This window comes from Pempheris klunzingeri, chromosome 16, assembly GCF_042242105.1.
Source record: "Pempheris klunzingeri isolate RE-2024b chromosome 16, fPemKlu1.hap1, whole genome shotgun sequence".
In the NCBI taxonomy this organism is placed as follows: Eukaryota; Metazoa; Chordata; class Actinopteri; order Acropomatiformes; family Pempheridae; genus Pempheris; species Pempheris klunzingeri.
Window position 1 is genome coordinate 19,759,296 of NC_092027.1, and position 15,164 is coordinate 19,774,459.

At 43.0% G+C, this 15,164-nt stretch overlaps 1 protein-coding gene across 1 annotated transcript; it reads left to right on the forward strand.

The window, feature by feature from the left end:
• Positions 1-1,357: 1,357 nt before the first annotated feature.
• sdhaf3 (succinate dehydrogenase complex assembly factor 3) lies at positions 1,358-7,571 on the forward strand. The gene is made up of 2 exons (XM_070846944.1): positions 1,358-1,591; positions 7,143-7,571. Exons 1-2 carry the CDS (start codon positions 1,415-1,417, stop codon positions 7,335-7,337), a joined length of 372 nt encoding a protein of 123 aa, XP_070703045.1. The 5' UTR covers positions 1,358-1,414; the 3' UTR covers positions 7,338-7,571.
• Positions 7,572-15,164: the final 7,593 nt, after the last annotated feature.

Consider the following 15,164-nt stretch of genomic DNA (forward strand, 5'->3'; position numbering starts at 1 on the left):
AATACCATCACTTTGTCACTTTAGTGCCGCTTCACTACTGTGCAGGTGGCCTCTGGTGTGTGCAGGTAGAACTGCCAGACTGGTTTCTGTGTTTCCTGTAGCTGTCACATCCCTCAGGTGTCTTCTCTGATCCGATCTCACTGGTAGCTGGTCTACAACTAGTTTACAAACAGGCACAGAATATTGCTATCCTGTATCAAACCTGCCCCCTCTTGACATTCAGAAAGCTGTCCCGATGCTCTTCAACCATCAGTTTTCCAGAGTTTGACGCTCTCTCCAACACGTAAGAATCAACCAGACTCAGGTTATTAGAGCCAATTGTTAATACTCTGAATGCAAATGTACTTTAACTGCAGCACTACAGTTTTATCCCTGGGGAGACATAACTTGGTGATCTGGGCAGTTCACTTCCTTACCTTTCACCCATATGTACACTACTCACAAAAAGTTAGGGATATTCGACTTTCAGGTGAAATATATGGAAAATGTAAAAAGTGAATGCTACAGTGATATTATATCATGAAAGTAGGGCATTTAAGTAGAAGCATGCACTGGTAATTTTTTCATTTTAAACAATGTATTTGAAGAAAAGCTAACAACAGTGGTAGGTATACCACAACAAAAAATGTTCAGTGTCTCAATAAATTGGGATGTGGCCAAAGGACGTCCACTCCTCTCCTTTCTGTGACTCTTCCAGTCTCTGTATCACTGTTCCAACCTCCTGATGACACTCTGTGACCCTCTAAGCTCAGTGAACACCTCCGTCTGAGGACTTCCTGTTTGAAGCCTCCAGTGTTGAGGTGCTGCTGATCAACTGTTAGGTGTCGTCTTGGTCTCATGATGTCAGAATGTGAACAGATGATGAGGAGGACTGTTTAAATACCAATTCTAACTGAAGCAGGAAATGTATTGGTGGATTCATGGATCAAACCTGTTGTGAATGTTGCTGTTAAGCTTCTTGTTAGAGAACAGCAACTTGTGCAGAAAGTACTGAAACACTGAACAGTTGGACATGTGCATTCAAAAGTTTAGACAAGGTCACATTAAGTTCACCTGGAAAGGTTAGAATGCATTTTAGGTTCATCCTGAAATTTCACCTGAAAGTCGAATATCCCTAACTTTTAGTGAGTAGTGTATTTCTATAAGTCCCCCCACGGTGGACACAGGAGAGACTGCACATGCAGTTTACCTCCAGTCCAGTAGGAGGCAGTACTGCGTCCGTTGGTTGGACCCCACCAGAGGAGATGACGGTTTATTTCCGGTGTAAACAAGGACATGTGTTAAGTAATGACCCTTGAGAATGTTGGACTCCCCTAGACCACTGTCGTGTCAGCCGCTGCTCTTTGATTAGTGCACCTTTGTTTAAACGTAACGTCACTGTGTGAGAGGCCGTCAGCTAACGTCACGTCCCTTCATGGCGGCTGCTGCTCATGTCTCCACAGTCCGCTCATTGTACAAGAGGATTCTGGTCTTGCATCGGTTCCTGCCGCTAGATCTGAGAGCCCTGGGGGACCAGTATGTGAAAGACGAGTTCAGAAGACACAAGACTGCATCCCCCGAGGAGGTAGAGAGCTTCATGACGGAGTGGGAGGTAAGGTCAAGCCATTACAGCTCACACAGTGCACCAACCAAACCCCATTCAAAAATTTCTCAATTTAGACTTTTTTTTTTTTTTTTTTTTTTTGGGGGGGGGGGGGGGGGGATGTCAGGGAATTTGACATTTGACAGCAGTTGGGTAGTTCTTTCCAGGAAATTCCTCTTAACATCATCATCAGCATGAGGCAGCGTCACTGTTGTATTCTGGCTGAAGCCCCCTGCATGCTGGTAGGAATAGCTCTGAAATAAAAAAAATAAAAAAAAGTCAAATGTATAGTGTGTGAAAGTTCTGTAGTCAGCAAATAAATTCCCACTTTAAGTAAGGTTCCAGTTGTCTTCAGAGGTCCTCCTGTGTTGTTTCCAGAAAGATTTCTGTGGATGATTCTTGATTGTCTTATGAGGGGTCAAGCATGGCCAGTGTTATGTCAGAGTTTGACCACATGATGGCAGGACAGCTTCAGTAAATGGTCAGGTACCAGTGAGGGGCTCTGTGAACTCACTAAATACTGTGCAGTACTTTTCACCTGCAGGCCCACAAGTGTTGTTGGAGCAGCGGCCGTCTATAGATGACAAATAGTGTTTCAACCTGAAAGGAAAAAGGAACTGCTTGGACTGTCAGGGAAGGACTGTGGGAAAGTTTAAACAGTTTTTCTGGAATTTAACATGATGCTCAAGCTCCACCTCAGAATCAGGTTTATTGTCATTATACGGCAAAGTACAATGAAATTCCATCTGACCTCTCCCATATGACATTTACAAACAATAAATAGAGATATAAAAATATAAAAATAGGCAAAAGAAATACACAATTATCAAAAATAACAGTTTCGGTATATACAATATGTACAGAGCAGTGCAATGCAGCATGAAAAGTGAGTACCTGTCCAGGTATGTAGTGACAGGAGATGCCAGCACAGACTGACGTGTGAGAGTCTTATTGGTGGCTGCATAGTCCAGGGTGAAGTAGGGCTGCAACTGTTTCTTTATTCATCAATTAGTTATTTTGTCCATAAAAGGTGAAAAATGTTGGTCTGGGTCTCTGGTCTGGGCCAGTACACCACTGGTCTGGGCCAGTACACCACTGGTCTGGTCCAGTACAGCGCACTACCTCTCCTGGTGTGTTTCTGGGTTATTGAAACAAAGATAACAATAAAATGAAAACTATGTTGATATGTATTGATCACAGTGATCAGCTAAAGTATGTTGATTATCCACAGTGACTGTAAGATTTCAGCCTTCTGTGTGACGCCACCCTCAGAAACCCCAACAGGATTCGTGTGCTAATGGTGGATCAGTATATTTGCAACTTGTCCTCTAGTTCCCAAAATAATCTTAACCACAAGAGCCTGTTTTTTTTTCACTATGGGGGAGAGCCAGTGTTTCCTAGCAGAATCATGGTGTACAGCTGGGGGATGGCAGATCTCCAATCTGCCGGTAATTTCTCTAATGAAGTAGATGATGATTGCAGCTGGAATCCTGAGAGGTCTCATTGTTGTTGCAGTAGCTGTGAAGACACCAGGGAGTCACTTTGATTATGCTGCACTGTATCAGTATGCATTGTTCATTTGAATCGGTCCAAACCTTTGTCATATCTACGCGCTGCTTTGGCTGTATTTCAAATGAGAGCATTTCTAAAAACCACTGGGAGCCGTTCATGTTGGAATTGGCTTGGAAATGTACAGAGGAATGCCAGTAAGGGCTCCGTCTAATTGCTGCAGCCAAACCAAAACGGCATAATGCCAAAGCTTTCCACGATACAGTGTTGTGAAAACTGAGCTGGAGTGTCGGCCCAGCGCGGGCAGATACTCTCATGGCAACAGCTTTAACGGCTTTTTGTTTTAATAGACCCTGCGCTGAGGCCGAGAGAATCCATTTCAACATTTGAATCGTGAACGGCAAAAGAGTTCTGCAGAAAGAGTGGCAGCCAGTCACCGAGGGTCTGAAAGATGTATGTGTGATTGTCACTGAAGCTGATGTCACAGGACAGCTGCTGTAGTTTAGTTTATTCTGTCTGACAGTGATCATAAAATTCTGACTTTATCTGCAGCTCAGCTCGTTGATCACAACTGCTGGTCTCCTTAGTGTGCATGAGCGGCGATCAGATTTCACACTTGTTCCGTTATCCGTGAACAGGAGCAGGAAAATGAACGTGGAATGACAACTATGGCATGAGGCGGGGAACAGAACGGAGGTTAGACAGGCGCTTTGAACTTCTCCCTCTCCTTGTGCACCCACAGGTGCGTTTGACTGAGCTCCAACAGCACAAACCAGCTCTGCTTTCGAAAGAAGGCGAAAATTTCCGCTGCATCTCAGTTTCCTTAGAAGAACACAGAGGAGAACAGACGAGGTGCGGGACTGAAAATGAGATTACGAGCACTGAGTGTTCAGTGGTGTAATCCGTTTATTTCAGAGGCACCCATGGGAGTTCTCTGCTCCCAATCAATCGGCTCTGTTGGGCCAAACAAGCTTTCCCCAGAGAGACGGAGAGAAATGTTTGTTAGGTACAAGGCTGAGGGAGCGTTGTAAAAAAAGACAATGCAAAGACCCTGAGGCCACCGGACAAACATCTGTATCTGGATGAAAGGCTGCTCACGACAAAAGAAAAGCCGAATGTGAAGCCTCGTGCTGAATCTGTGTGTTCGAATAATGGAGCAACACGTCGAAGCCGTGTGGCTGCTTGTGCTGGCGAGTCGAGTCAACTCGGTTTCATCGAACTCGAATATTTTGCTTACATGGAAAGCGTCCGCTGAGTCATCCTGAGCGTTTGACATTCTGTTTGATGGCGTGAGAGAGAAAATCATTTCTCACCTTGTTAGCCTTTTGGCACTGACTCTCAGAGTCCAGGGGGTGAGAAGCACAAACTCTCCGTACCGAGGATGAAGAGGACACTCTGATCTCTAGTAAATGATCACATCTCACAGTCATTTTCACTCACATATGCAAGTCAGATGCCAGCAGTGTGGAAGCAGACCGTCGTGAAGGAGGGCAGCGCTGTTGCACCACACGGTCTTGACTTCGATCAGCCTTATTTTAGCTGAGACCGATCCATTCAGAACAGCTGTGATGCTGGTGCTTAGATCTGCTTTGGGACACCCCTCTGCATAACCATTTGCTAGAAATAGTCAAATCCTTAATCCACAGTCGCCTCTGACTGAATTACAGCTCTGTTAGTCTACGCAAACCACAAAAAAGAATGACCTGTCCCACCACCCAGCTTTTCTTTGATAAAATACCAAAGTGACGGTGTTACCAGGAGCGTTAACATGGCTCAGTAAGTGACGTGGCAATAATATCACAGACCCAGAGGCTTCCATCAGGTCCTTCAGTGATCAAGTAAAAAAGTACGAGCACTAGTGTGCCAAACTGTTGGAGTGCTCCTTTAAGCCGTAACCCCTCTGCCTCAGGGAGGATGTTTCCCCTTGGCAAGCGGTCAACATAATTACTTTATGCACAGGAAAAAGCCTCTCAGATAAATGGCTTGTTATTGCCTAAGAGTGAGAGTGATCCGAAAACCCGAGACGCCTCGTGAATGGCCAAGCACGAGACGTTCACTGTGGGCTCTGTGTTCAGGTGACGGATGGCTTTTCAGAAGGGAAACATACGGAGGTGGCCGGGTGACCTGCTCGGCGTGATTCATATACAGCAGTGACAGCTTTGACGCATCATCACGCATGAGCTGAGCTTAGCTAGACCGCTCATTATGTAGGAACGCTAGATCTCTGTGCTGGGAACGGCCCTGAGTGGTGCCAGCGTTGTAAATTTGAAGAACATAACCTTGAGTTTACCACACAGTATACATTCATCTTCGTTTCTTTCCACACAAGGACTGATTGTAATTGACAAGGTGAGAATTTTAAATGCTGTTATTTCTTGTGTGTGTGTGTGTGTGTGTTGTGTGTGTGTGTGTGGGCGGGGGGGGGGGGGACTCTGTCACAGTCAGGGATGGAGTGATGGCTGACAGTCATGGACCACTGAGCCCTCTACTATCGTGACATCAGGATTTATCAGCGTCAGTGTCAACTGTTGTTTGGCTTTTAGTCTAAGAAAATCTATCTGATCTTAAAGGATAAAGACAAATCAGAAGCTCGTAGAAGATCGCTGAGGTTTAGTGTAAGGGACTTCGTCAGGGTATTTCAGGTGTGCTCATTTAGGATTTTACCATCACTGAAGTGGATTAGACAGCCAGGTTAAACCGGTGTCATTACTGCGGATGGTGAGATCTGGGAACTCCACTGTATTCCTACAGTAACATTCAAAGAGGCTGAAACATGCCAGCAATATTATCCTGTCTGATGGAGGAAATAGCCACAAATGGGGGAAAAAAAACCCTTTTTACTTTTTTTTTTCTCACTGGTTTGCAGTGGGTGGGGCTCTGAAGGAAAAGGTACCAGCCAGGATCTAGAAACATTTGAGTTATCTGGTATCTGATGACATTATGTGGGTTGTTTGACAAACTCTTAATAAATAGCTTTCATTTCTACTTCTCAGAGCTACTAATAAGCTGGAAAGGACGTAACCTGCAAGATGCTAAAAGTGCATCCCATGCAAAGAAGTTTGTGAAGGCTGATGTTTGAACTTCTGGTCTATGATTTACTTTTATAGAAACGATAAGGCTGGTGTTATTCAATGTGTTAGCCCATCTCTCTATACTTTCTGACTGTCGTACCCTATCTGAGGTATTTGAGGTGCAGGTGCAGCTCACAACTATATAGTTTCCTTTTTTAATAAAGATCCATTCATTTTTGTAAAACTAAAGCTAGTCCCACTACATCCTGTTAACTATCACTCAGTGTAGCCACTGGCTGTAAGTGTATAGTCACTGCTTTGTGAGGTACTAATTCCTTTTCTCTTTTCTGCAAAGTTTTGTTTATATTTTACTGATAACAGCAAATATGATTTAAAAAAAAAAAAAAAAGGAATGCCGCATAAAACTGTTCACACTGAATATCTGCAGATTGTTGTCAATGTATTGCATCAGTTTTTAAAATAAAATCCATATATGCATATATATGGATAAATATCTGCATAAATGCATAAATATATATATAATAATATAAATAAAAATGCATAAATATCTCAGCGGCGGTCTAATTGAGGGATGAGAGTGTGTGTGGGATTGGCTTAGATTAAATAAAGTGTGTGTGTTCATGGTAACGAAGGAGCACGTCACCCAGTGCAACAGTGCGGTTCGCTGGTCTTTTCAATAGTTTTTTTGGACAACATTGGAGCTCTGTGGCACAGAGGCAGAGACGAACACCTGTGCCTGTTGGTAGGATACAATGTTGATGTAGATCGAGCTCTGCATTTGGGCTTTCTTTACAGAAGAATAGAATATCATAGACCTATCCTGTAATATGGATTGACTGAAGTCACACACACACTGTGATATTTTGTTGCATGTTCAACCACGTGTTGCACAAGTCACTCTGAGTGACGTGCTCAGTGAGTCTGAGAGTGGAGATGGGACAGAGCGGGTGTTTAATGCTTCTATTCCTGTCTGTGCTCTGTGCCCCCCCCCCCCCCCCGCCAACCCTCTCCGTCTGCAGGGATATAAGGACACCCTGCAGAGTCAGGTGCTGAAGTCAGCCGGGCAGCAAGTCAGCCCAGCCAAGTTTGGGGTCAACCTGACAGATGGGAAACTTTCCAACTTCCAGGACGAACAGATAGGCCAACTATACGAACTCTTGCTGGAATCCACCAAACCCAACAGACAGTTTGACATCCAGGAGGACAGCAAGTGAGGTGGCAGGCCACACAGATGTGTCGGGACAAAGGAAAACCAGAAGGGTGCTATATATTACCTCCGAATTACCTCCGAGTGCTTCAGAATGAGTGCTGCTCGAGGGCAGAGCAGATGCTTTTTAGAATATTTGATGATATTACAGTACTGCCTAATGTCTCTGTATTCTTGTGCTTGTCCCTTTTAACGGTAACAATAAATAGAGATTCTTCCTGCTCCTCCGCAGGTCCATTAAGGTGTCACTAATTACTTTCCTTTGTCAAATATTTATTTTATTTTTTTTTGCATGAACACAATTGTAAGCTCATGGTCGTGAAGGAAAGGCGCTGGGGTGTACAGATGCACCCAGACCTCACATCAGCAATGCCTCTTTCAGCCTCAGCGGTGATGTGGCCATTGTTTGAGGTGAAACCTTAATTATCCTTGTGGAAATCTGAACAGTTGAATCCACACAGGCACAAAAGCCACAAGAGCTGATTGTTGAGGGGGAGAGTCTGGAAATAAACAGTAATCAGGCATGTATGGTACAATTGTACCGGCGGCTACTGGGAGTCTTCATCCTGCGTATGATGCAGTACTGCGTACTTCTCAGTTTCTGTTCTGATAGGTGTTGCTTTACTGTCCTTTGAAATTTCTGGAGAACACCTCATCTCTTGCTATTTGTGCTGATAGCCGTGGGACCTAGCATTCGTTCCAGTATTTGAACCTCCATGTCTTGTGTAATGCTCTCTTACTGCTGGAGAGATTTTTAAATCAAAATGACAACATCACAAGTTTAATAGGTCAGGTAGCTATTTTTCCCACCTTCTCACAAAATCCTTTCAGACATGCACCGTCTTAAGTCAGACTTCGTAACATTTCCATGAAACTTCCAGCACAGCACACATCTGAGCTTAACCGATCACGTTAGCTTCATGGTTTTTGCGCTCTCGTCGAGCATATTTCCACGGCGCACCACCCCCTCAGCGCCAAACGGCACACAGACACAGCTGGAGAATAGCTGGTGACAGAAGCGGGACATTTAGTAGCTAAAGAGACAGATATTGTACGAGTTTATATACAGTTGTGCTCAAAAATGATTCAACCCCCATCGCAAATGAGGTGTACTGGCGAAATGTACCAACTTTCAGCCGCGTTCAATGAACAACTCGAACAAGAACAACTGAAATAGCTCAACACAGCTAATGTTGCAGGTGGTTTCTCCAAATTCAACTCAAAAAGCCAATTTTAACGACGGTTTCAAAATTATTCAACCCCCCGTATAGACACTCATCAAGCACATCTGATGCAACTAATCAAGGGCCTCATTAGCTGCATCAGGTGTGCTTGAGATAGAACACATCAAATACCCGGACTGGTTAAGTGTTGCATGTTAGAAATATGGGTAAGTCGAGACGATTGACCAAAAAGATAAGAGAGGAGATCGAGACAGCAAAGACACTGAATGTTCCCAGAGATGCTGTTGGTAGCGTAGTTCACATGACTGCACTACCTGGACGTGGCAGAGAGAGGAAAGCTGTCGACGGCTGCCACCAGATTTCTGAGGAGACGGGGGGACAAAGGTGTCTTCTTCTGGCGCTGTAATCCTGCAGCGTTCGGAGGGCAACATGGATTCAATGAAGTATCAGGAGATCCTAGAAGAAAACCTCTTGCTGCCTGTGAGGAAGCTGAAGCTTGGGCGTCGTCGGACCTTCCAACAGGACTGTGATCCCAACTTTGAGTGCAACTGCATATGAATATATATGATGATGTACTTTTATAGCACCTCTCTAGTCTTTTCACATACAGTACTCCCTTTCACACACCATTCATACACAGACGGGAGGTTGCCAACCACTGCCATTAGGAGGAAACTAATCATTCACACACTGAAGCTGTTGCCTTTTAACAATCACAGTACATCCAGTCTAATCTCCTAATCAAATCAGTGACTGATATCAGCAAAGGCTCAGGCTGTAATTAATTGAAGGATAATAAGCAGGACGATACTCTCAGTAACTGTTTAACACGACCTCCATCACGTCACCGTAGCACTTGTAATTTAACAGCACAATGTATCACCAAGTGGCTTCTCGGGGGGGGTGGGGGGGTGCAGTGTGTCACGTAGGGAAACATTTGTCCTACAAGTAATACAAGTAATAAATGATTAAAACTATTCAGACGAAAACTGTAGATATTATTTTCACTGCAGAGGGAATTAGCAAAAATTACAATGCATTCTGGGTAAATTGTGGACTCACTGCGTAATCAGTGAAACTGTTGGGTGAATGTTTTATTGTCGGTCACCTTTCGTCGACCCCTTAAGAATAAATGTCATAAAAGTCTACTTGAGTGATGCAGTGGCTCTTATAACGGCAGGTGGGGGGGGGGGGGTTCACTCAGAGCAGAAGTTAATGAGGGTTTGTTAAAAGCCCCGTAGATTGCTCAGACAGTCCCAAAGCCCTGTCTGAGGCCCCTTGAGGCTTCAGAGTTCATTATACACCCCAATAAAGAGCTAGCAGGAGCCAACAACATACTAACAAGACTAGATTGAAGCCTACGGCTAAAGCGTGTATGTCAATGTGCTCCCGAGGATGTAATTGTCGGTGCCTTGCTGTGAAGCTTCCTCAGCAGGAGGGGTTTAGTCTGAGCAAACCTTCTTTTGGCTGGAGTCTGTGAAAGTCTGTCCCTGTCTTACTGACTGACTGACTGACTGACTGGTGGTGTTACACCATTGGATGGTTGAGTGTCGGCTTCATGCTCAGCATAAACTGTGCATAAAGAAAGCTGAACACCCTCCTGAGGATGGAATTCAGAACTGTCCGTGCCTATTTTTTTGTTTTTGAAAGTGCAGCAGATAGTTGGTCAGGGTGAATTTTCACATTTATAGGACTGGCCCCGCTGCTCAGAGTGAACTTGATATGCTGACAAAGACTGTGAGATGTTGTTGAAAGCTCTAGATTTTATATGTGGAAATATTGGTAAGATTAACTTAACTAATACTAAATATATGTTACTGTAAAAACCAACCAGCCTCCTGCCTCCTCAGAAATCTGGTGGCAGCCGTTGATAGCTTCCTCTTTCTGCTACGTCCAGGTAGTGCAGCCAGTGTTTCTTTAGCTTAGAACATGTGAACTATGCTTCCTACAGTATCTCTGGGAACATTCAGTGCCTTTTCAGTGCTATCTTTCTGTATCCTTTTCCTTGTTGTGCAAGGCAATGATCTCCTCTCTTAACCTTTTTGGACAATTCTGTTGACTTACCCATATTTCTTTTTTTTTTCTTATTTCTGTCCTGTCAAGTTTCTCTAGTCTACAGTAAATTCTAAAGAAAATACCCAGACATTAATAGAACACACAATAAAGAAATTGCCTGGAAAGCTTGTGCTGCTCGACATACTTTAATCTGCAATACAGCCTATAGGAGCTGTAGAGGTGGATATGTCCGTGCAGCTGTGGGTCTGACTTATGTGAACACGATCCGTGTTCTGCTCACCATCATTCTGAATTATGCTCTCAGAGAACATTCTTGCATACACAAAATCCACATCCTATGAGGGTGAAACGTACTAGAGGCTCTATTTGATGTCATACTTGTCATGAACAGTATGTTAGTATGTGTTAGTATTCCTAACACGGCTTTAGATGGCGATCACAGTAACCACTCTACCTGCTGAACATCATGTTAGTATTATCCTGAGCATGTAGCTGGAGGTGCAGTGCACAACCTCAAAGAGCCGCTAGCATGGCTGTGCACGTTTGTCAGACTTCTTACAAGGTCATGAATGTACCTTCATGCTTAGTTTAGTGTTTTTAAACCTGAAACCTATTTTGACATGCTTAAGGGTTGGAAATGACTTTTGCCTTTGATTATATGAGTTATGATAACACTGTACTCAGTGAATATTGCTGAAGTCTGGGAATACGGCAACTTCACTACAATGAAGAATGATGGAGAAAAAACACGTACATGTACAGACTGACATTGAACGCTGCACTCATATAACATGGATGGACTCATTATGGACAGCTGGAAAAAAAAAAAAGGGATCAAAATTGATGCAGCAAAACCCGAGATATTAAACACCCTCATGCACTGACTTGTCTGGTGGTCCCACAACTGCCACAGCCAGTGATAATACATACACCAATCCACAGGAGACAATGCACACTGCTTTAGAGAGCAGTGCTCTTTAATTCAGCAGGAGAACACACAAACGGGTCGATACACGCCCAGACAAAGGATATCACCTGGGTAAGTGCCTGTGTGACAGGCAAGAAGAAAAAGTGTTTCCACAGGGACAGACGTGGGCTCTGTACTGGAGGCCGGTCAATTACCATCGCCCCTCCCTCACCATAAAACAGGCTTCTGTCTAGAAGTGTGTGTAACATGAGAGGGAAAAAAATCAATACTCAACAACTGCTTCATTTGGAGCATTATATGAGCTGAATTAATTTAGAGGAATAATCCCCAAAGTGTTCACTTGCTAATCAATTGCAATCAATTTGGAAATACAGAGGTCTTGTTGACTGCAGTAGTGAACAAACAGCGGTAGTGCTGAGAGGCAGGAGTGGAGGGCATCCGGGTTTGAGATCAGAATCACATCGATTTTGACTGAGGGCTGAACTGTCGAGGGACTCAACATGCACAAGTGTGTGGTGACTGTGAAAATAACTGGGGCTTTGTCATAGGAGAGCAATCCGGGTTTATTTCGTCTTGTTTTTTTTTTAATCAGTCAAACAGGTAGGTTAGTTTCTAAAAGTTCATAAAAATCTCAAAATAATTTGACATTTAACTGGACTGGACTGACTGGATTTCAGTTAGTTGAACTCTTTAAAAATCCAATAACAAACCAACTAGGAATATATAGTTTAAGTCTTAGAGACAGTTCCACTGAGATATATACATTTCATATAACTTTGCGTACATGTTCTAGTGGGACCTCTGTAGAGATCCTCACTGAAAAGTAATGAAATAATTTCACATTTAAGCAAAGATGACACTTGAGATGTCTTTGTACTACACTTCATTTACCATTTATTAGTTACAGTGTACCGCCCTCCTGGTCCGTACTCTGAATTCCTGAATTAATTCTCAGAGTTTCTATCAGATTTAGTCCTTAGTGCAGATAAAGTAATTATGTTAGGTGACTTTGATATTAATGTGGACGATGATAGTGATGGTCTGAGCACTGCTTTCATCTCACTGTTGATGGACTCAATTGGTTTCTCCCAGAGTGTAAAGGAACTTTACTCACTGCTTTAACCACACTTTTGACCTTCTTCTCGGATATGGTATAGAAACTCAACAGTTAACAGTCTTCCCACAAAACTTCTATTAGACCATTACCTGATAACGTTTGATTTCTTGTCACTGGACCATATGACAAAAAGGTCCTCACTAGATTCCTATCTGATAGTGCAGTTGCCAAATTAAAGGAAGTGATTCCATCAGTATTTAAGCTAATGCCATGTCTCTATACAATAGAAGACTATGCTAATCTTAGCCCCTCCCAAATTGATTATCTGATCGATATCCTGCGAATGACACTCAACTCCATGGCCCCCCTAAAAAAGAAGATAATTAAAGAAAAGAGACAGGCTCCCTCGTTGTTCGTGAGAATTTAAAAGGACAGGGTGTTAAATTAGAAGAATCTTTCTGTAATGCCAGAGCAGCCTATTACTCCTCACTGATGGAAGAAAATAAAAACAGCCCTAGATTTCTGTTCAGCACGTTAGCCAGGCTGACAAAGAGCCAGAACTCCACTGATCCTTGTGCTCCTTTAGAGCTCAGTAGCAACGACTTCATGAGCTTCTTTAATGATAAAGTTCTAACTATTAGAGACTAAATTCATCACCTCCTGCCCTCAACAGGCTCTGATTCAACCTCAAATTTAGGAACCATGGAAACAGCTGTTGGCCTTAATGTGCTAATTGATCTTCCTGAATTAACTTCAATAATCTCCTCATCCAAACCGTCAACTTGCCTCCTAGACCCCATTCCTACTGGGCTACTTAATATAGTCCTACCCTTAATTAACAGTCCTTACTGGATATGATCAATCAGTCTTTACTAACAGGCTACGTACCTCAGTCCTTTAAAGTAGAGGTAATTAAACCTCTTCTGAAAAAGCCTACTCTTGATTCAGGTGTATTAGCCAACTATAGACCTATATCCAACCTTCCCTTTCTCTCCAAGATCCTGGAGAAAGTAGCAGTCAATCAGCTGTGTGATTTTTTAAATTCCAGTAGTCTATTTGAGGATTTTCAGTCAGGTTTTAGAGCGAACCATAGCACAGAGACACTGGTGAAGGTTACAAACGGCCTCCTTATGGCATCAGACAGAGGACTTCTCTCTGTCCTGGTCTTGTTAGATCTGAGTGCAGAACGCTGCTGCTCGTGTTCTGATGAGATCTAAGAGAAGAGATCATATTTCTCCTGTACTGGCTTCTCTTCATTGGCTTCCAGTAAAATCTAGAATAGAGTTTAAAATCCTTCTCCTTACCTACAAGGTTCTTAATGGTCAGGCTCCATCATATATCTTAAAGAGCTCATAGTACCGTACTACCCCACTAGAGCACTGCGCTCCCAGAATGCAGGCCTACTGGTGGTTCCTAAAGTCCTCTAAAGTAGTGATGGAGCCAGAGCTTTCACCTATCAGGCTCCTCTCCTGTGGAATCTCCTTCCAGTTTGGGTTCGGGGGGCAGACACCCTCTCTACATTTAATAGTAGGACCAGCCCCTAGTTATGCTGCTATAGGCTTAGACTGACAGGGGACTCCCCATGATGCACTGGGCTCCCTCAGGTTCCTGTGGATCCTGGTCCTGGTTCTCCTGCTGTGGTTCTCTGGCTTCATGCATCACTGCTGTGGATCGTCAGCTACCGACACTTTTTACTGATATTAGTCCTGTTATTATTATTCAGATATTAACTATTGTCATGTTATTCACTGTTACTATATTGATCATTATTAGTCATGTTCCTATTGTACTATAGTTGCTGTTAGTATTTTGGTTGCAGTTTGTTTTGTCTCTCTCTCTCTCTTTCTCTCCCTCTGATTCTTGAATCCTTCATTTTGAATTCCTGAATCGTTGGGTCTCTCTCTCAATTAAAGAGTTTGGTCTGGACCTGCTCTTTATGGAAAGCATCTTGAGATAATGCTGTTATGAATTGGTGATTGAGTTGATTCTGCAAATGCGTTAAAAAACAGTTACCTATTTACACATCCAATAGATACATAGTGATGTCTCTGGCCATCCAACAAGCTCACACCCTGAATCTGTCTTATAGCTCTGTTTTGGTCTCCACCAACTCCTGAGAAAATTATCAGTGTGTTTATTAGAGCTTTTTCACTGAACTGCCTGCTGCAGTTGGAAACAAGAAACATTAAAGTTGCAGGTCATCAAACCAAAGCAATGAGCTGAGAAGCTAAACACTCCATATATCTCAGTGAAACTGTATGTATGTGATAATTCTATACAGGTTTGGTGCTATCAGTGACCCTTTAACATTATACATCATCATTTGACCCCTTAGAATTATTGATTAGACCAGCTTTAATATAGAATAGACATATAGTTTTTGTTTCTTATATTTAAAAATCTCCACAGGAGAGTTTTTAGCTATTAAGAATTTTAATTGTCTGGCCTTGTGTAGAATATAAATTATAATATGTGCATCATGCATAGATATTAGACAGCCTTTTAGTGCAGAGATATAGGGGCCAGCAGGAACCCAGCAGAGTTATCTAAAAGGGGCCAGATCCACTACTGGGAGCTACAGATGAATCAGTTATTATTGGCAAACACTGTGTGTTATTAGTGTGAAATTAGAGTGTTGGAGAACAAACA